Source organism: Monopterus albus, unplaced genomic scaffold, assembly GCF_001952655.1.
Source record: "Monopterus albus unplaced genomic scaffold, M_albus_1.0 scaffold291.1, whole genome shotgun sequence".
Lineage (NCBI taxonomy): Eukaryota > Metazoa > Chordata > Actinopteri > Synbranchiformes > Synbranchidae > Monopterus > Monopterus albus.
The window spans coordinates 43,629-64,744 of NW_018128171.1; the positions used below are offsets into that span (position 1 = coordinate 43,629).

At 40.4% G+C, this 21,116-nt stretch overlaps 1 protein-coding gene across 3 annotated transcripts in view; it reads left to right on the plus strand.

The window, feature by feature from the left end:
• cdk18 (cyclin dependent kinase 18) overlaps positions 1 to 21,116 on the plus strand; it is a 56,285-nt gene that overhangs the window by 29,692 nt on the left and 5,477 nt on the right. For all 3 annotated transcript variants that reach the window (XM_020622985.1, XM_020622987.1, XM_020622986.1), the window contains exons 3-12: positions 4,750 to 4,886; positions 6,687 to 6,818; positions 7,310 to 7,366; positions 9,666 to 9,780; positions 12,753 to 12,847; positions 12,955 to 13,017; positions 14,879 to 15,002; positions 15,579 to 15,699; positions 17,900 to 17,997; positions 18,121 to 18,226. In XM_020622985.1, the coding sequence (XP_020478641.1) occupies positions 4,750 to 4,886; positions 6,687 to 6,818; positions 7,310 to 7,366; positions 9,666 to 9,780; positions 12,753 to 12,847; positions 12,955 to 13,017; positions 14,879 to 15,002; positions 15,579 to 15,699; positions 17,900 to 17,997; positions 18,121 to 18,226 (1,048 nt within the window). The remainder of the gene's footprint in view (positions 1 to 4,749; positions 4,887 to 6,686; positions 6,819 to 7,309; positions 7,367 to 9,665; positions 9,781 to 12,752; positions 12,848 to 12,954; positions 13,018 to 14,878; positions 15,003 to 15,578; positions 15,700 to 17,899; positions 17,998 to 18,120; positions 18,227 to 21,116) is intronic.

The following is a 21,116-nucleotide window of genomic DNA, read 5'->3' on the forward strand; positions in this document are numbered from 1 at the left end:
TGTTGCTGCTGGTGAAAACATGGATGAGTGCTGTGTGACAGAACAAAAATTGTAGTTTGTTGACATAAAATCTAAACAATGAGCTGAAAGACACTAAACCTCTCCACAGAACTGTATTAAAAGTATTGATCAGTGCAGCTTTGATTGGTGCAGTTTACTCACAAACGCAGAAAAACAGCTCATTGTTACCAAACAGATTGAACACATTGTCTTCCTGATAAAACATGTACAAAGTCAATAGTTTCTAATAGTTTACATTGCTTATATCAGTGTGTTCTACCTGGCACGTTTCATCTTCCCCACCTTTACTGGTGCATTGCTGTGTTTCTTAGCACATAACTGCCAGCAAATATTGGCATTAGTGAAACCATTATCAGAAAATGTGTAGAGCAGCACTCTAAAAAAAACTCCTCCTGGGTATCTATATACTTTTACTTCTCTGGCTATCATCCCGTCCATGGATGGCAGTGTCACTTGGCCTGTTTCACAATCAGTCTGCCACTTTTGAGCAGAGAAATATCAGAATAACTACTGGTTGGGTTGCAATAGACATTAATATTCCCCAAAAGATAAATCCTATTACTTTATGTGATCCTCCATCTTTTTATCTAGTGTATGTATTGGAAGGACTGAATTTGGTACAAACATTTATTTTTGCCACGGCATGAGTTGTAATAACGTTCCTTCCTATTAGTCTTGGTTGTATGTTGTGTTTAGTGTCAAGTTAATGTTTAGTGCTAATGTTAGCAAGCTATTACAATGGACCAAGATGGTGAACTAAGATGGCACTGTCGTGTGAGCATTTTAGCCTGCTGACATTAGCATTTACCAAGCAGCTTACATGCAGACTTTTTAGTATTCACAGAGTTGTTTTGTCAAGGTTTATGGCACTGAATATTGAGTTTTAAAATGTTTGGTAAATGTGAGCTTGTCCTTGAGGAAGACACAGACTAATTAACTTTAAGCTGCTTGATGACCAGCATGCAGTTTTAAATGTAACACAGTGAATATGAAAATGTTAGCCTGGATGTTAAATTCTGCCTTTCTCAGCCTTTCCCAACAGGATTTTAATGGTTATTTAGTTCTTGCATCCTCTCTTCCTCTTTCTACCAATCGCTGTAATCACAATATCAGATAGAAATGCTATAAAAACATCATGTGACATAGCATATTGGATTGTCCTTTTCCTACCAAGATCTCTAGCAGGCATCCATCCATATCTCACAGCAACCGGGCGCTGTGTATGCATGTGTGTGTGCCCATTTATTGACCAAAATTAGCATCAGGAGATCAAAGAGTGCTTCAGCTGTGATATTGAAATGACCGGCAAACAGGTTGTCATTTCACCCCCACATCCCATTTAGCTTCTCCATAGCACTATTAAAAATACTTGTTAAACTCATCCAGTCATTTTAAAAAGTGAGAGTCATTTTGACCTTTCTGTGTTGGCCCACTTTATCTTTTCACACATATCTTTATACACATGCAAACTGCAGTATGATGAGTGTTTATGTGTTTAATTGATGCAACACCGTTGAATTTCTGGCTGGATGAAAGAGGTCATAGGTCGTGTCATAAATATTAATATTTGCATGTACACATATAAATATGTATGTGTTGAGGGGGAGGCTTAATGAGCTTTCTGAGACTTCCTCCTTAACACTGAGGCCTTCTTTGCTTGTTAGCCATTGTCCCTGTGAAAACAAGCACTTTGTAATTCACCCCAGGTGGAATGGCTGTAACACACACTGTACATACACACACACTAAGCACTATAAATAAAAATGGAGATGAGTGTCCACTTCACATCCTACTCTCGCCATACCGGTAAGGTGGGCAACATTCACCATTGAAATTGGAGATCAAACTGCAGCTGAATCCTCAAAGCCAGCAAAATTCAAAAGATGCCGACCAGGCATCAAACATGCATCACATACAGTGTATGATGAGGATCAAAGTCCATACTTCCCACCACACTGGCTGGTAGCTGTCACACTATGAGGCTGGTGTGTTCATATTATAATTGCCTAACACATTTGCTTCAGCAGCCATAACTGTGATCTCCTCCATAGGCCTGATGAGCCTTGTTGCTGAAAACAAGAAGCTAAAACTCCAGTTGTGTACAACTATTTCTTTCAACATTGTTCATGTTATCTTTGTTATCAACAATTGGAAAGTTGCAATAAAAAGCAAACCAACATGTTAGTCAGTTACTAGGGATGTGACGATATAGCCAGCCCACAGTTCGGTTTGATACAGTGCCTTGCGAAAGTATTCGGCCCCCTTGAACTTTGCGACCTTTTGCCACATTTCAGGCTTCAAACATAAAGATATAAAACTGTATTTTTTTGTGAAGAATCAACAACAAGTGGGACACAATCATGAAGTGGAACGAAATTTATTGGATATTTCAAACTTTTTTAACAAATAAAAAACTGAAAAATTGGGCGTGCAAAATTATTCAGCCCCCTTAAGTTAATACTTTGTAGCGCCACCTTTTGCTCCGATTACAGCTGTAAGTCGCTTGGGGTATGTCTCTAACAGTTTTGCACATCAAGAGACTGAAATTTTTGCCCATTCCTCCTTGCAAAACAGCTCAAGCTCAGTGAGGTTGGATGGAGAGCGTTTGTGAACAGCAGTTTTCAGTTCTTTCCACAGATTCTCAATTGGATTCAGGTCTGGACTTTGACTTGGCCATTCTAACACCTGGATATGTGTATTTGTGAACCATTCCATTGTAGATTTTGCTTTATGTTTTGGATCATTGTCTTGTTGGAAGACAAAGCTCCGTCCCAGTCTCAGGTCTTTTGCAGACTCCATCAGGTTTCCTTCCAGAATGGTCCTGTATTTGGCTCCATCCATCTTCCCATCAATTTTAACCATCTTCCCTGTCCCTGCTGAAGAAAAGCAGGCCCAAACCATGATGCTGCCACCACCATGTTTGACAGTGGGGATGGTGTGTTCAAGGTGATGAGCTGTGTTGCTTTTACGCCAAACATAACGTTTTGCAGTGTTGCCAAAAAGTTCGATTTTGGTTTCATCTGACCAGAGCACCTTCTTCCACATGTTTGGTGTGTCTCCCAGGTGGCTTGTGGCAAACTTTAAACGACACTTTTTATGGATATCTTTAAGAAATGGCTTTCTTCTTGCCACTCTTCCATAAAGGCCAGATTTGTGCAGTATACGACTGATTGTTGTCCTATGGACAGAGTCTCCCACCTCAGCTGTAGATCTCTGCAGTTCATCCAGAGTGATCATGGGCCTCTTGGCTGCATCTCTGATCAGTCTTCTCCTTGTATGAGCTGAAAGTTTAGAGGGACGGCCAGGTCTTGGTAGATTTGCAGTGGTCTGATACTCCTTCCATTTCAATATTATCGCTTGCACAGTGCTCCTTGGGATGTTTAAAGCTTGGGAAATCTTTTTGTATCCAAATCCGGCTTTAAACTTCTCCACAACAGTATCTCGGACCTGCCTGGTGTGTTCCTTGTTCTTCATGATGCTCTCTGCGCTTTAAACAGACCTCTGAGACTATCACAGTGCAGGTGCATTTATACGGAGACTTGATTACACACAGGTGGATTCTATTTATCATCATTAGTCATTTAGGTCAACATTGGATCATTCAGAGATCCTCACTGAACTTCTGGAGAGAGTTTGCTGCACTGAAAGTAAAGGGGCTGAATAATTTTGCACGCCCAATTATTCAGTTTTTTATTTGTTAAAAAAGTTTGAAATATCCAATAAATTTCGTTCCACTTCATGATTGTGTCCCACTTGTTGTTGATTCTTCACAAAAAATTACAGTTTTATATCTTTATGTTTGAAGCCTGAAATGTGGCAAAAGGTCGCAAAGTTCAAGGGGGCCGAATACTTTCGCAAGGCACTGTAAAAATTACTGCAGGTAGTGCAATGTAGGCCTAACTTTATATAGCTCATGGTTTGATACACTCATGATATATTTAACAAAGAAGGAGGAAAATAAACTGTCAGGTTTATTTATTCTGTCTTAGGTATATAAATTGACAAAAATGTTTTAAGGCATTTGTTTCTCACAAGTCTTTCTTATTCTGTAGATTAGTGTAGAATGCAAAAATAAAAACCTTTCATAACATAAAACAAACATAACTTTTGAATAACTTTCAAATTAATAATGATATCAACATCATTCCTAATGCCAGCGGTGGGTTTTCATGGTCAAGCACTCATTAATAAGGGTCAAACTAGGAATATTGCTTTAATGGTATTATGAGGAAACAGAGCTAGCCCTTGGTGGAGATTGCGCTCTCTGTGTGCTGTCTAGTTACAAGTGTTGTCCACTGTTTAATGCTGCTCACTAAACAGCTTTTTCACTGACAACAGCTACTTGTTGTTGTTTCTAAAGATCAGCCAAAAAGCAACAAGTGAGCTAAGAGACACTAAAATGCTCCACACAGCTGAGGGGCTGCAGAACTTGGTGACAGTTTTATGTAGTGACCCCTTTCACACTGCTTATAGTTCAAGATTTTTGGAAATAGATTTATTAGCTTTTTTACCAGGATCAATGTGAAAAAACCAATACTACTGCCAGTCACCCATTAGCTTGGCATAAAAACTGGAAATGATTCTATACAAAGATAATAAAATCTATTTATAACTTATGCCTTGATTGGGCTGTTGGGAATGCTTGTGGTGGCCTGACACCCGTGGCTTTTCTTTGTCACTGATCTATATCTCTGCAAATGCTGCCTGAATGTGTGTTTTCTCTATCAGGCCTGAGTGCAGACAGGCTGGGTCCTCCCTCTCATGATGCCAGTCCAATGAGCCCTGAACCAACCATACCAGGAGCTCAGTCTCCATCCCATCTCCACTACCACAGCAAGGCTCAGCATAGACGTTTCTCCATGGAGGTAAGCAGCAGAAGCTCAGAGCAGTTGCAGGAGGACACCATACTTCTTAGACGAGCTGAGTCACTTCTGAAGCTCTTAACCCTCACCACAGCGCCAAAGTTTTTATTGGAAATGTGAAAAAGTTCACATTTCCACCTTTTTTCCAACAAAGACTGGGTGGAACAAGAAGGATTCACTGTGAGTCTTTCACAACTCATACCAGACAGTCAAGTGAAGCTGTGTTAGAGGGAAGGAAGTGTTCAGGAAGGGCCTGGTGCTGTGAAACCAAAAATAATGGTGTGAAGGCTCAAACAAACGGGGTAGCTTCATTGAGCAAGCATAAGAAATGTATGTACCTCTTTGTAATAAAATGGTTTACCAGTTGTAACTAATAGTTTTATGGGTAATTTATGTTTTATAGAACAATAAGTCATTGATCAGGACAGTTTCATGAAACTCCCTATGGCCACAGCAGGCATACTGACATGTCACAGCAGGAAACCTATAGGTGTAATCATTTACATTCATAACAACTGCATTCCATTTACTGTACATGCCAAGTTGTTCAATTGTACATGCTGGTTTGTATGAATGATATACTGAGACACTTAATGGTTAAAAGTATTAGTGTCTCATGTTTTTTCCTGCTGTGCAAATGGTCTGCAATTCACCAGGACAGCCTTTGTTATAGTTCAGTCAGAGCTCTATAGCATTCACACCAAAATCAATTTATTGACTTATTAACATTTACAAACACAGATTTAACTATGTTATTGTAGTGGAGGAGCCTGTCAGTAATTAATGACTTCTTAAAATTTAAAGGCCTCGCACAACCATGGTACACCCACACAAGAATTTTAAACTGTGGACTAATTAGCCTCATCTCAGGACTGTGTTGGTGTGACCAGGCTGCGTCATGTAATATTAAGCATAGCTCCACTCGCCTTCAATCTTAGCAGAGGACCAGTAAATCAAAGTAATAGAAAACGCCATTGAGGATGTGCAGGAACTTTAACAATGCACGCCCAAGCATGGACTGACCATGAGCCCACCAGATATTGTTGTGGTGGGCATTAGCTCTGTGGACAGGGTCAACCTGCCCACGGACAGGTGGGAAATCATGTCATTGGTTTGTCTCTCACTTGATATCAGGCTGATATCCTACTTTGGCACACCCCCTTCTCCCTCTGCAGCTGAGAGACAGAGACAGAACAAATGCACATGCACTCAGAAGCAGAGCAGGGTATGGAGAATGGAATACATTTTTTAAAAATACAAAAAAGCACAGAAGAAAAATGGAAATCTGTAGAGTCAGAGGCTGTAAAATGTGCTAAACTTAGTCATTATTATGCAGGTCCCAAGAAAGTCTCAAGTCCCTCAACATTCGAGGGGACATACTGTACACCAGCCAAAAGGATTTTTTTTAAATCTTAGGGTGCAAAGTTTGTCAGTAGTGGTTTATAATTAATTTATAAGGCCTTAATGAATTTATTCATGTTTAATTCTGTTACAGGCTAGATAATCAAGAGTCCTTAAGGCCACATGGTGAAACCAGAACTTTAGCAGAGCAGCGACAGTGCTACAATTGTCAGGATGTGTTGAAGCACATTAAATGTAGGTTGTGTACAAGTTGCTGAATTTAGGTATCTAGGGTATTCACAATAATGGAAGATCAGCAAAGTTGGTGACTAGCTCAAGAAAGCTATTGGCCATGATTTTAATGATGTACAGTCTAATAAGGGGACTAGACTCTATATCTAGAACAGACTAAATAAACAGAAGTATAACGTGTAAACCTTAGTGTCTGTTGACATCTTGCAGGATGTCAGTAAGAGCATGGCTCTGCCCATGGATATCCGTTTGCCTCCAGAGTTTCTCAAGAAATTGCAGCTGGACAGTGATAACTCACCGCTCTGCAAACCTGCCAGTCGCATGTCTCGACGGGCTTCACTGGTTTGTGCTGGATATTATTACACAATGTACTTATCTATCTGTGATATACTGTATAAAGTATTAACATGACAGCAGTCAGTACCTCATACTGGCTATACTGGCCAGGTTGTTTGTTTATCTGACTCTCCTTTTAGCAGCCATATTGGCATCTTGTTTACAATCTACAGTATTTGATTAATCTTGAACTGGTGAATGTCTCAGCTCATACTGTAGAGCATATTTCCTCTTTGCAAATCACTAGTCTCCTTATCTTGCCTTCCTGGTACTATTATAATTGCCATTTGCCTCTTTCTGTATTAATAGTAGTCAACAATAAAACATTTGCTTCCTGCCTGGTTTACGGACTAAACAAGAATCTCTGCTTAATTAACTTAACAAATCATTAACTAATGTTTGCAAATGTGATCTTTAGATTGTTCAAATCAGAGGAGAGAATCACACCAGTAGGTACTATAAAATTCATCTGCTTTCTTTTTTCCTCTTGGCTCTAGTCTGACATTGGCTTTGGGAAACTGGAGACATACGTGAAGCTTGGCAAGCTAGGCGAGGTATGTCATGCCAATTGCTCACACATTCACTTTTTAAGAATTTTCACAAGGTCAATAAAAACAGATGCCACAAAGGGACACTGAGGAATTTGTGTTCAACTACTCCACCCATTAGTGCAGCTACCGAGCAATAACTTGAGGCTTAAGTGAACTTTATGACTTTATCAAGCAAGAATAAAGCATTCCTCTGGTGCATATTGTCTGGCTGACCACAAGTTGTCTATGAGGCTCCGTTATATTTATCAGGCTGACTGTGACTCAGGCCTGACAGGCGAGATGACACATTCAGCTTAGTTTATATGCCTAAACAAAACAAACTCCAGTATACTTTTGTGTCAGTTTCCCTGCATTAGTTCTGCATGGCTGGCTCAAGTTAACAAGACCAAAAACTATTAAATCTACATTCACACAATGTGCTCAGACGTGTTGCCCTCTGTAGGATCACATTGCACGACTGTGCTTTGGATAAGGATGGCATCAGGATTGTACAACACTGCTGGTGCACTTATTTCACACACCATTTATCTGAGAATGGTTATTGCCTTTAGAAATAAGGAATGATTAGTGACAGATGCTGCCTGCCAGTGCTGGAAAGTAACTAAGTGCATTTATTCAAGTACTGTACTTAAAGCTACACTATGTAACTTAAAGTAACACTGGCATGAAACATGAAATCAACCCACTCTGCTCCACCCAGCACTCCCTCTCCCTGCTCCACTATGCTTTACTACAATCTGCTACGCTCCACCACACTCTGCCCAGCTCTTCAGGTATTTGTCCTTATGAAATGACAATAAATGAATATAACAACAAAACCTACTGCTCAAGCAGGATTAATTCAAAATCTCTGATTGGTCAGAGAGGTCAACCCTCTAAAAACATGGAGAAGCTACTCTCTCTGCACTCTTGCCAGTGCTGTTCAGTGAGTCTGGCGTCACAGGACGCTTCGACAGCACCGCTCCACATTGAAGCAGATTTCTCCAACAAAAATATTTGAAAAAGTTACATACTGTAGCTTTAAGTACAACTTTGAGGTATCTGCTCCGTACTTGAATATTTTGATTTGCTGTTATTATCATACTTGGACTTCGCTGCATTTTAGAGGCAAATATTATACTTTTTAGTCCACTGCATTTATTTTATAACTTTAGCTGCTAGTTACTTTTTCTGAACCAGATTAATGCAAACATTGCAGCATAATCAAGTGACTTTATTGATTTCCAGTGGAAAATTCACAGGCTACCCAGCAGTCAGCAGTTAGTTAAAGCTAGTTAAAATCAGCTTCAACATTAAATGTGATGAACACAATAATGCATCAGCAATTCTGATCCAATAATGTCATATACACCAAAATAAAATGTGTCGTTTTGCATAATGGCTACTTTTACTTTTGGTACTTGATGCTAATACTTTTGTACTTTTACTTAACATTTTGAATGCAAGACTTTTATTTGGCCTGGCTCCAGGCGACCCGGTTTCGGATAAGCGGAAGAAAATGGATGGATGGATGGACTTTTACTTGTAACAGAGTATTTTTACACTGTTGTATTTTGCTTAAGTAAGAGGCCTGAGTACTTCTTCCACCGCTGCTGTCTGCATTAGCCTGAGCCACAAGGATCAACAGCAGATAACGGAGGTGCTATGGAATCAGAAAGCACTACTTTTGTATTCAGTTATCTCAACCTCAAGCCATGGTTTGGTTTGGGGCTCAGGAGGTAGAACAGTCAGAAAAATAAAGATTAAAAATATGGAAATGAAACTGTGATTTTTGCAGTGTCCATTATAAAGTATCTCTTATAATGCTCTTAGTTTGCTCAGTCTCTGACAACAAATCAATAGCTGAGCTACACTTATTAGAACATTTACAATCAACTGCATAATGTGCAAAGCCAGGATAATGTAGGATAATCGTGAGTGAAGAGGATGAGCTGTAATAATCAGTTACGGAAACACCAATAATCAGTTTTTTTATGACTTAATTAAAATTTAACTAATAATATAATTAATGGATTCAATCAAAGGTGCTTGCATTACACTGAGGTAGTGTTTTGATGGTAGATGATAGCAGTTCAAACTTCTAACCTCATTCAATCAGCTGGAATTAATCAGCTGAGCTTTCTGTTTATGGTGATGAGGCAGTAAACAGGCAGTGACAGTACAGTAAATCTATTCCAGTCAAATTAATGTCATTAGTTTGTTCCTATTGATAGCAAAAGGTATATCTGCTGTCATATGAATAACAGTTCTGTAGAATATAAAATTATCAGTGTCACTTAGAGTTGTATGTGTGTGTTTGTAGGGGACGTATGCCACAGTGTTCAAAGGGCGAAGCAAACTAACAGAGAACCTTGTGGCGTTGAAGGAGATTCGGCTGGAACACGAGGAGGGAGCACCTTGCACTGCTATCAGAGAGGGTACACACACATCAACAAACACACACCACACTCGGTTTCTTCAGTTGAAGCAGAAGGCAAGGTGTGCTACCCTCTGGTAGATAATGATTCTATTTTAAGGCTAACCATTACCAGAAGGAACTGACATCAGTGCATTTTTATTTACCTCTTTCACTTAAACTGTCACTCAGCATCTAATACATGCAGGTTAGGTTGATTGGAGAATCTAAATTGCCTATGAACATGAATGGTTGTAACACCCCCCAACCCACCCACCCATTCCTAACAGCAAATGATAATTAGCATAACTAATGAATGGATTGGTTTTAACTTTATGATTGCAGTCATTTTGCAAACTGCTGAGAAAGGAATTCAGAAATACTCCACAATAAATAGTAATGTGCATAACAACATACGGTGTGCGTAGTAGTAGGTTGACAGTTTATTAGGTCCACCTAGCTAAAACTAATACAGTCCAGCAGCAACAGTCCTGGAGTAGATCCCCTTTGTGAAGGTGATCAGTTGTTGAAACCGTTTCAGAGAGGTGTTGATTCAACTGTACAATATGATCATTATGGAGGCTGTCGTTTTTACAGAGGTCATCCTATTAGTCAGCTTAGCCTTATTGATGTAAATTTTGTGAACAATACATTTCCATAGAAACACCGATCAATGGTAGTTTTAGCTAGGTGGACCTAGTAAACTGATAACTCAGAGTATAGGCTATAGTTGCACTTCTGATTATTATTAAAAGGTCAGTATACATGTTATGGTTTAGCCCCCCCTCACCAGGAGGGTGAGGTAGAACTGGGGTTGGACTCAAGATGGCTGACCCAGGTGCTAGTACAAAAAAGGTGGTTTAATGGAATAAAAACCAACATAACAGGGTCCATAATACATACAAGGGAAGGGCAGTGATGACTAAGGAGACCAGGACGGTAAACACACAAACTAACGACAGGAACTAGGATAGCAGAGGATGAGAACGGACAGGTGAACAAAAAGAACCAAAGTAAGCAATGCAATCCACAGCACAGAAACTGTCAGTGTGGAAGACAAAATAGTTACGTCCGTGACCCGGGCCGCCCCATGTACCTCGGTAGCAGGCACAGGTAGTTCCAGCAGCTGCACAGATGAGGGTTCCAGGCGACGAGGCACACCTGCTCTCCATTACCAGAGCAGTATATAGGGTCAGCGTTGGTGCGTCCTCGTCGCCAGATTATTATGTGTTATCCTGTTGGTAACTACGTTTCATGTTCATGTCAAGGCCTCAAGTTTATGAACCATTGATTGATCTGCGCTCCTTTCGCAACGTTGTGACCCGTTATTGCGCATTGTTCTGTTGTATCGGTTTTCGTGCCCTTCTCAGCTGTTCGGGTCCCCAGAGTGACTACCAGAAACGATCTATACCATACCTGCTGTTTGTTCTTAAACTTTGTTCTTATTTAACGAGCAACGCCTCTCATTCACCCCGGGAGACAGTAATCCAGTCAACTCAGTGTGCCCAGCTGCCCCAAGATCAGCAGACGAGAGACCGGCTCGGTTTTGTTCGTTTTCATGGAGCATTAAATACGTTTTTCTTTTCTAGCCTGGGTTTGAATCTGCATATTTACTGGGTCCTAAACAACTCACGCACAGCTCGTCGTAACAAAAGCACGCATTTCAGTATTGCTAACCGCATTATTAGCGTGATAAGGTCAAGCCAAAACGCACAGGAACTGTCAGCGTAGCATCTTAAACACGTATAAAAATGCGGGTCAAACACAACATTTATCTTACTCTGGGTAAGTATTGTCCATTACATGTCGCAATGCTCCGGCGACCACGGGGCGTCTGCCAGAGGTATAAATAAGGAAGCCAACAAATCACCGGAATACGCCTCAGGTGTGCGCACTGACCCACGAGTCACTAATTACCCGATGCGACACAGCTGAGGCGTTGATCCAGCAAAAAGGGAGAGCAGGAGAGGGAAAAAAGAAAGAGAGGCAGGTTGCGCCGAGTGGACCTGACAATATAGTTTTAAAGCACATGCACATGATGTCATAGAACTGGGTCTTCTTAGTTTACTACTGCATCAATAATCAGTTGAATAGAATAGATTAGCATACGTTAACATTACAGGCAGAATCATTCACTAATTATTTCCTAACCTCAGGTGATTAGTTTGTTCAGATGTCTCTCACCGGCCTTTGCTACTGACAAAGTGAAATCATACCTGCAGTACAGTACTGCAGGTATTTGTGTGGCTGAATTAGTTCACACATGGCTATTATGAACTGATCTCCTCAGTTCGTCATATACTCAGTAAAAATCAGGTCATGACCGACCACAGTGAAAAATAAGCTGCTTTGAACTGCTACTCTGGAGCATGGAGTGAAAAGGCGGCTGTCACTGAGAGAAGGTGATATCATTTAATTATGAGGATAACTACATGTATTCAGACAGCTCCTCTGGTAGACTCCTGAAGTTTGCAGATGACACACACAACGGTCATCAGTGTCATTTGAGATGGTGAAAAGTCTTCCTAATGTACATTCCTCTTTCTTGTTTGCACATTCTTTTTCTTTTCTTGTTCTTCTTGTTTACTCATTGCCTTATACATGCACACTGAGAGCCACTGTACCAGAGTCCAGTTCCTTATGTGTCCAACACACCTGGCCAGTAAAGCTGATTCTGATTCATTAATGCTGCTTTGGCATTTCACAAAAGGTCTTCATACAGATTTAAGTAAATTCTCAGAAACATGGAGCATCTGTGGCATTTAGATGATTTACACAAGTGTAACTACAAGTGCAACTTTTGCAGACACTGCAGCAGGGTTTACTATAAGGGATTTCATGACTAAGTTTCAAGTGACACAAATCAAAACCAATCTTAAATCATAGCTAAGCTAATGGCAGAACAGCCACTGGATATTAGAGTTTGTTTTGTATTTGTTTCTACACATTGTAAGCAGAGAAAACAGCACAACTCTCTTCCCTCTGTCCACCCAGTGTCTCTGCTGAAGAACCTGAAACATGCCAACATCGTCACGCTGCATGACATCATTCACACTGACCGCTGCCTCACACTGGTGTTTGAGTATCTTGTGAGTACATTCGGCATGCAGATGTTGAAAAGGTATTGGCCTTAGTTACAACAGCTGGATATGGACAGATTTGAGTGTGTGAACACCGGAGCTGTTTTGTTTTCCAGGACAGTGACCTTAAACAATACTTGGACAACTGTGGGAATCTCATGAGTATGCATAATGTCAAGGTGAGCTGCACTCAAGGAGGTGACTCATTAGCAGCTGTCTCAAATGTCAAGAACACTACTGACTGTGCAGTGCAGGCAGACAGGGACTTGTAGTGGTTCACATCCATGCTGAGACATACAAATTACTCAAAGCATCTGTAAATGGGTTTCATTCAAATTAATTTTATCATTTCCTGAGTGTTTTTATGTCAAACACCCCTCAGGTTCTCCACCACCACACACACAGCTTCAACATTTGAAGCTGCTTGTTCTCAAGCCAGAAAGCAAGTGTTGAAGCAGAACTATGAATACAGCATTTTACACAGTGGCATGCACAGTATAACCTGATGTTGTGTCTCTTATGAATTGCCATTATGTGTAAGTCATAGACATACGCATCAGATTTTCTGAAACATACTCGAAGTAACTGGCAATCTTTGAAGAACCTGTAAGGTTTTTTGACATTTAATGCTGTTCTGAAAATATTCAGAATCATCAAAGACCCATCAAACCATCAGGATGAAAGAAATATACATCTGGAATGTGTACCTTGTTTCTTGATTTGTAACTGTATCTATCCAAGTTGCTGGAAATTATGTGTCCTTGTTCTTCTTTAAATAAAATGTAATATTAAAAAGAAACTGTAGATAATCAATAGATAAACACCCATATAGCTGCCAATGCAGTAACTTTTATTATTTGTGGTTCACATTTTTCAAAATGTTGTTTCCAGCTGCCACCTTTGTTTGGATTAGGAAACAGAGGTGCAACATGGGAAACAGATTAAAAATCTTTTTATCGTGCAACAAGTGGAATCATTTTAACCCTTGATAAGAAGAGAGTTCGTGAATTCCTGAAAGACCTTCAGACAGGAGAGTTGTTCAACAACCTACTGTTCAAATTTTGCCACTGAGTGTTCACTTTTTTAGGTACACCCATACACTATATTTCAATCCTGTGCTGCCATTCTGCTTTTTATGATGCCTATATTGTTCAGGTTTGTAACAGTGTCATAGAAGGGTTAATGAATGTTTAAACACTGAGGTCATAATTTAAGGTGGTTTTGTAGTGGACTGAGTACAATATGTAAGTATGTCAAAAAAAGTCATTATAATATACTCCAGTATATCACCACATTTACATAAGACCTCAGTAATAAACATGTATAGTACTAACAACATATAAAGAAGATCGTCTCAACAAAAATATCACTATACTCTAAGGTGATTTGACTAGTTTTATACCCAGAAGACTAAAATTATAACAAAAATTAACAAATGATGATGATTGATCTCAATTATTAAGGCAAATGTAAAGAATAGCATAGGTATATATACTGAATGATAAACAAGAAGTGTTTGGGGACCTTTTCTGAACGATGTAAGGCATGTGGATCTCACACAGAATATAACCAAAGATTAACCATTTGCTGTTTGCATCTTTTAAAATGTCTAAAGGAATTTCAACATGCCCATTTGAAATGGATTACTAAGTGTTAAGATTGTTTTATTTTTAAAGATTACATTTATGTAAGGCTGTATATCTGCAGATATTTGTTCATGAAAACAAATAAATACACGCTTGCAAAACATATTTTCAGCAATTTCACCATAAAGGCAGATGTTACTGCAGGTTGTTGAGTTGTACTGGACTCCAGTAGATCGTATGGGTGTACCTAATAAAGAGGCCAGTCAGTGTATGTTTAACAAAACTGGATGATTATCTCTGTGACTCGGAGAAGTTGATTCTGTTGATTTCTTAATGAAGTAAAGTAAAGGTCATAGGTTATAGGTTTGCTCTTATCTAACAGTAGCTGTAAAATTCATATTTCATTATAAACATGTATACAGATGTCTAATTTTCTGTCGTCATTTTCCTACAGATCTTCATGTTTCAGCTGCTGCGTGGACTGTCCTACTGCCACAAGAGGAAAATCCTCCACAGAGACCTAAAGCCTCAGAACCTGCTCATCAATGACAAGGGCGAGCTCAAACTAGCCGACTTTGGTAGGCAAGCCGCACACACTCACATAGGGTAGACATCAACAAATGCAAATGCCGCCATAATGACAGACGTTTGGGAATAAGATAGCATGCCTCCTGCCTTTCCAATTATATTTTACTGCCACAGAGATCTTCTGTCCTGATTACTTTAGCACCTTTACTTCCTGTATCCTAGCAACTGTGCCCCTCTCTCTGAGTTTGCTCATTTTTGTGCTGGAAGTGGGAAGACAAACCCACCAGTCGTCCATGACTGTTTTTCAACTGTTTAAGGTAAACTCAGCCAATGAACTGCTAGAGGGACTATTCTAACATTTTATCACTGATCTGTCAGGGACAGTGTGTAGAAATTAGGGCTAAGATGCTATGAGGTGTTACTGACCCTCCCCAAAAGAATATGGCCTGTTTACTCCATAATATGAGACTTAATGCACTGTAATATTTCATACTAAACCTGTGGAGATACAAATTACTTGCCATTTCAATGGAACTTTGGAAGTGAAACTGAAAGCACAAAATAGCCTTAAGAAATTCATTCTGCTGTTACTGAGTATTCACAGTCTTAAACCTTGGGTTGTCCAGGTCTGGCGAGGGCCAAGTCCGTCCCCACTAAAACCTACTCCAATGAGGTGGTAACTCTGTGGTACCGGCCTCCTGACGTGCTGCTGGGCTCTACAGAATACTCCACACCCATTGACATGTGGTGAGTAGCACATGGATGTTAGTTTAACATCTACTTGCCTCCCGACATTGTGCACTGATCCACAATGAACAGTGAACATGACTACAAACCAACTCAGCTGTGACACATGGAAGAGCATGCTGCAGCAAACTCTATGCTGATGATCTCAAAAGTGAGGACTGGGATCTTGTAGAAGTTCGAAGCCTAAATGGAGATGGTAAATAACATGTAGGTAGTAATTAATATAATTTATATACCATGTCCCTGCGATGGATTGGCGACCTGTCCAGGGTGTACCCCGCCTTCGCCCGATTGCCTGCTGGGATTGGCTCCCCCCCAAGCCTCACTCTCTGCAGCTAAATCAAGCTCAACTGAACATAATACCCAAAGACAACTGAGTCTGTGTTTCAGTGTCTTTCCCAGGGACACTTCGACATGTGGACTGCAGGCACCGTGATTCAAACCTCCAACCCTGGGAGACGACTGCTCTATCCCTGTCATATACATATACAAAAGGTCATATACATGTCAGGGTCTCGCATTGTCGTGTTTGTAACTTGAGTATTTCAGACACGATGTACCTAGTTAAATTTGTTTCAAAAAGAATGCTGAAAATATTAACTTGCTAGATTGAAGGCAGTATTCTTAGCAATTTGTAACAACATCAGAAGGGTGCAAAGTGACATAGTAACCTTTGTAGGTTGAAGCAGATCATGTTTTTTAGCTTCTCTTCAACTGCCCGATATATTGTAGTTTCTTCCTATCTTATTCACTAAGGGAACTGACTATTGTCTGGAAAGTTTGCATTTTCAGCATTCTTCCTGTAGGCAATCTTATGACCAACTTAGTGACTGAACTGTCTAAATCTCCCTCCTCTCAGAAATGTATTTTGCTTATGATTATTTTCCATTGGTTGTTTGAACTTCATTGTGCATAATGATGCATGTAGAGAGTTTGACACTAAACAGTTGTTTCCACATCCATCTGCTGAAGGAGCAAAGTTTGTCAGTGCTGAGTTTGTATGTGTACCTTCTACTGTGACATCACAGCTGGCTCGTGGTGCAATATGCAGTGTGAAAACATGCAGCACACATACACAGACTGGACATTTTCAGTGAAGTGAGAGACATATTGTGTCCAGCAGTGAAACTTTTGAGAAAATGAAAATTTGCACTTTCCTAGATTCTGTATTTTTCAATATTGGAGGAAACTGTAACCAGTTAATTTAACCAGTTGGCATGTCATGAGGAGATCTTTATTTTTTGCTTCTCTAAACCATCCCCTGGATAAAATAGCAACCTTGGCTCGTTGCAATATAGGTCATACATCCCACCTCCGCCTCGTAGGCCATGACCCAAACTTAAAGCTAAAGTATATATCAAATACATTTTTCCCAGAGATGGTTTCTGTGAGTTTTGGTAGATATTACATGCAGAAACTACATGCAGTAAAAAAAAAATCTAAATGTGCCCAGAACCTGATCTGATGTGTCAGAGATCCATTTTTATTTTATTTTATTTTATTTTTGGTGTTCTAACGACACTTCAATATTCAAAACTTATGTACTATATTGGTGTTGATACATTAGATAAGGATTAGCCCAATGCTTCTACACACAAGCAATTTCAAGTAGCCTCAGTGTGCATTTGGTCTAAACAGAGTATTTCAGGTAGGCCCAGAGCACATGAAGTCCCCAAAACACTATTGTACCAGCCCAGGTATTGAGCGATGCTGTTACTTGGTGATTTAGATAAATATACTTTATAACAATTTAAGAATTGTCCAGGATTTCCTTGAATCATGCATATTTATTAAAATCTCCCAGGTTCTTAGTGGAGAGTCACTTTTCACACAATGGAGTGTAAGATGTCTGCATTCACTTTTCCTGGTTTTTATTAGTTATTAACAGTTTGTCATTGTAACAAACCATGCAGAGCTCTGGTACATGTCTGAAGTGTGGGTCTCGAGTAACAAGCCTTTTATGAGCTTACCTAGCTCTATATCCTCTCATCACACTGCAGGGTGCCTCTTCTTCACACCATGCTAGATGAAACAAAAGGATGCATTGTGCCCACTCACACTGTACATGTTCGCACTTATGATCTGCAGTCTTTGAATTGTGTTGGTTGACCAGGTCTCCACCAAGCATTTCATAATTTTGGGCAACTCTTTGCTGTTTGCTCTTCTAACCTTTATCTTCATCTCCTCCTCCTTGTTCCAGGGGTGTGGGCTGCATCCTTTACGAGATGGCAACAGGTCGTCCCATGTTTCCTGGCGCCACTGTAAAGGAGGAGCTCCATCTCATTTTTCGGCTCATGGGTAAGAGAGTGGCATGATAGCATCTTACAGGCCAGACTAAAATCCAGTAACATATGTTGTGAGAACCGGTAATTTAATTACCCTGTGCTGTATGTGCAGACAACTTTATTCTTTGTCTTTCAGGCACTCCATCAGAAGAGATCTGGCCTGGTATCAGCACCAATGAAGAATTTAGGTCCTACCTCTTCCCTCAGTACAGACCTCAAGTTCTCCTCAACCATGTGCCTAGGTAACACATTTCTCTGTGTTCATATGAGTGTTGACTGGGAAAAAAAAGATTAAGCTTCTGCAGCCATGCTAAAAGATGGTGCCCATTCTTCTCACTGAAAGCCATTCACCTGGCTCATATGCCAAAATTTGCTTCTGTGTTGTGGGGCCCACAGCACATGCTCATTAGAGTTTCCCCAACTGCCCCTACTAGGCCCATAAACGTTACACCACAATATAACATCACAAAAATAAAACTCTGTTTTGTAGGCTCTGGGAACATCTAACAAATCTAAAACCTCCATGGATAAGAATTCATAATGCCAAGAGTTAGGAAGACTGTTTTGCAGTTTGAGGTGTCCTGACAGCGGTTTTAGAGATGTAGCTTTTATCATTGTGTTCTATGGAGAAAATGCATATTGGACCCCAAGTTGATTTTTCATTGCAATACGACAAGTGGCCACTGGGAAAAATTGACTGAATGGCTGAGTGGCGGTACTGTATCTAGGTCTCACAGTACATCCATGATGCTCACAATTGCAGTGCTGACAAGCTGATGTTTAGTTTGTATAATGTTTATCATGTTCAGCACCTTAATTTAGTATGTGTTAGCCAGAAATGGAAGAGGTATTCAGATCACGGGCGCCGTTAGGTGGGGGAAAATTAGGATGATTCTAAGGGCCCACAAACTTTAGGGGCCCACAGTCTGTGGGTAGAGGGCTCAACTTCAAATTTTTTCATAGGGCCCAAAACTGCTAGCGGCGCCCCTGATTCAGATCATTTAATTAATAAACCAAACAAAAGTAAAAGTAGCAATTAAACAGTGTTGAGATATTACATCCTAAAAAAATGGATACAAAATAGTAAATCAATCAATCATAAAATTTTGTATACTAAAATGCAAGGCATTTGACTCCAGCTCAATGGCCCCTGATGTGCAACAAATAAAACAGCTTAAAATCAAATTTTAAAAACTTAATAACAAGCAAAAAGCAAGAAGACAAACAACCATCTATTGATAAATATGCACATACTATATATATATATAAGTTCAAATGAGCTATTTGGTATGTACAGTGATTAGATCTATAGGTTATTGCAATGTGGTGTTTGCTGGATCCTGTTATACATATAAACATGAAAGAAACTGTCCCTGTGCCTGGTTGTCTTGGTGCACAGTGACCTGTAATGCTGTCCAGAGGGGAGGAATTCAAACAGATTGTGCCTGGGGTGTGAGGGGTCTGCAGCGATCTTCTCTGCCCACCTTTTGACCCATGAGATGTACAGGTCCTCCATGGAGGGCAGGCTGACATCAATGATCTTTTCTGAGGTCCTGACTGTCCACTGGAGTCTGTTCCTGTTCTGTTTGGTTGCTGAGCCAAACCAGACAGTGATGGAGATGCAGAGAACAGACTCGACGATTCCTCTGTAGAACTGTATCAGCAGCTCCTGGGGCAGGTCGAACTTGCTGAGCTGACACAAGAAGTACATCCTCTGCTGTGCCTTCTTGATGATAGTGCTCACATTGGACGAACACTTTGGGTTCTGGGAGATTGTGAAACCCAGGAACTTGTAGGCCTCCACTGTGATACAGTGCTGCTGAGCATAGTGGTGGCTATTTCCACTTTTATTCTATATTCAGCTCCAGGCTATTGTGACCACACCACAGGGCCAGCTGTTCAACTTCCTGTCTGCAGGCTGACTCATCACCATCTCAGATGAGACCGATGACCGTTGTGTCATCTACAAACGTCAGGATCTTTACAGCTTTCCATGTGGCTTTTTACCACATGCCTGCTAATATCAGGCAAATTGGTCATTACAGGTGACTAATTTCACTTTGGCTCAGGCTCAGAGACAAGTGTTTGAACTGTTTCATGTGACAGGCTAGAACAAATTTCTGCAAGTGTGAAGATAGCACAGGTGTGTGTGTCACACTAATGGGAATCATGTCAAGTTGGAAAATACTGGTATTTTCCTTTAGTATACAAAGAGGACCCATGCATAGGTCCCTGGGGAGTCAAGTTATTGCAGGATGTAATGCAGTGCCATGTTGACTGTATCATCCACTTACCTTTTTGCCTGATAAGCAAATTACAAGAGGCCCAGCAAATTGTCTACAGTGTCCTTCAGGTGGGCCAATACCAGTCTTTCAAAGGACTTCATAGCTAGAGATGTCAGATCGGCAGGTTTGTAGTCATTCAGTTCACTGATGGAGGGTTTCATAGGAACTGGAATGATAGCGGAGTGTTTGAAGCAAGAGGGGATTTCACACAGCTCCAATGATCTATTGAAGATGTGTGTGAAGATGGGAGCCAGTTGATCAGTAGAGGTTTCCAGGCAGGAGGGGGGTCACACCATCTGGACCTGGCACCTTTCTGGTCTTTTGTTTTTTGAAAAGGCTATGCACATTCTTTTCACAGATCTTCAGGGCTGGGGGGCTGAGGGGAAGGGAGGTGATCATGGGGGAGCAGCTGCTGTGTCTGAGGTGACACGGTAGAGGAGTGTGGAGTTCTGCTTCTCAAACCTACAGTAAAACACATTCAGTTTGTCTGCCAATTGTTGGGTCTCCACAGCGGGGGGTGGTTTCCTGTAGCCGGTGATGTTCTTTAAGCTCCTCCACACTGATGACAGGTCATTAGCCAAACACTGATTGATCTCTTTTGTCAAGTACAAAGACACAGTATTAGCATCCACATATACTGAAGTACCAAAAGTAAATGTCCTCATGTAGAATTGATTTTATTGGGTTTTATTGGATAATTATTGTGAAATTAATGTTTGCATCATGGTGAACTTTGCCACAGGTAAAGGTGGGGCTCATTTTAAGCACTTAATATACTGCTGAGTAGCTCATCTGTAATCAGTGTAGTCTGGTGTTAGCATGCTAACTCTAATAAATTACCACCAAA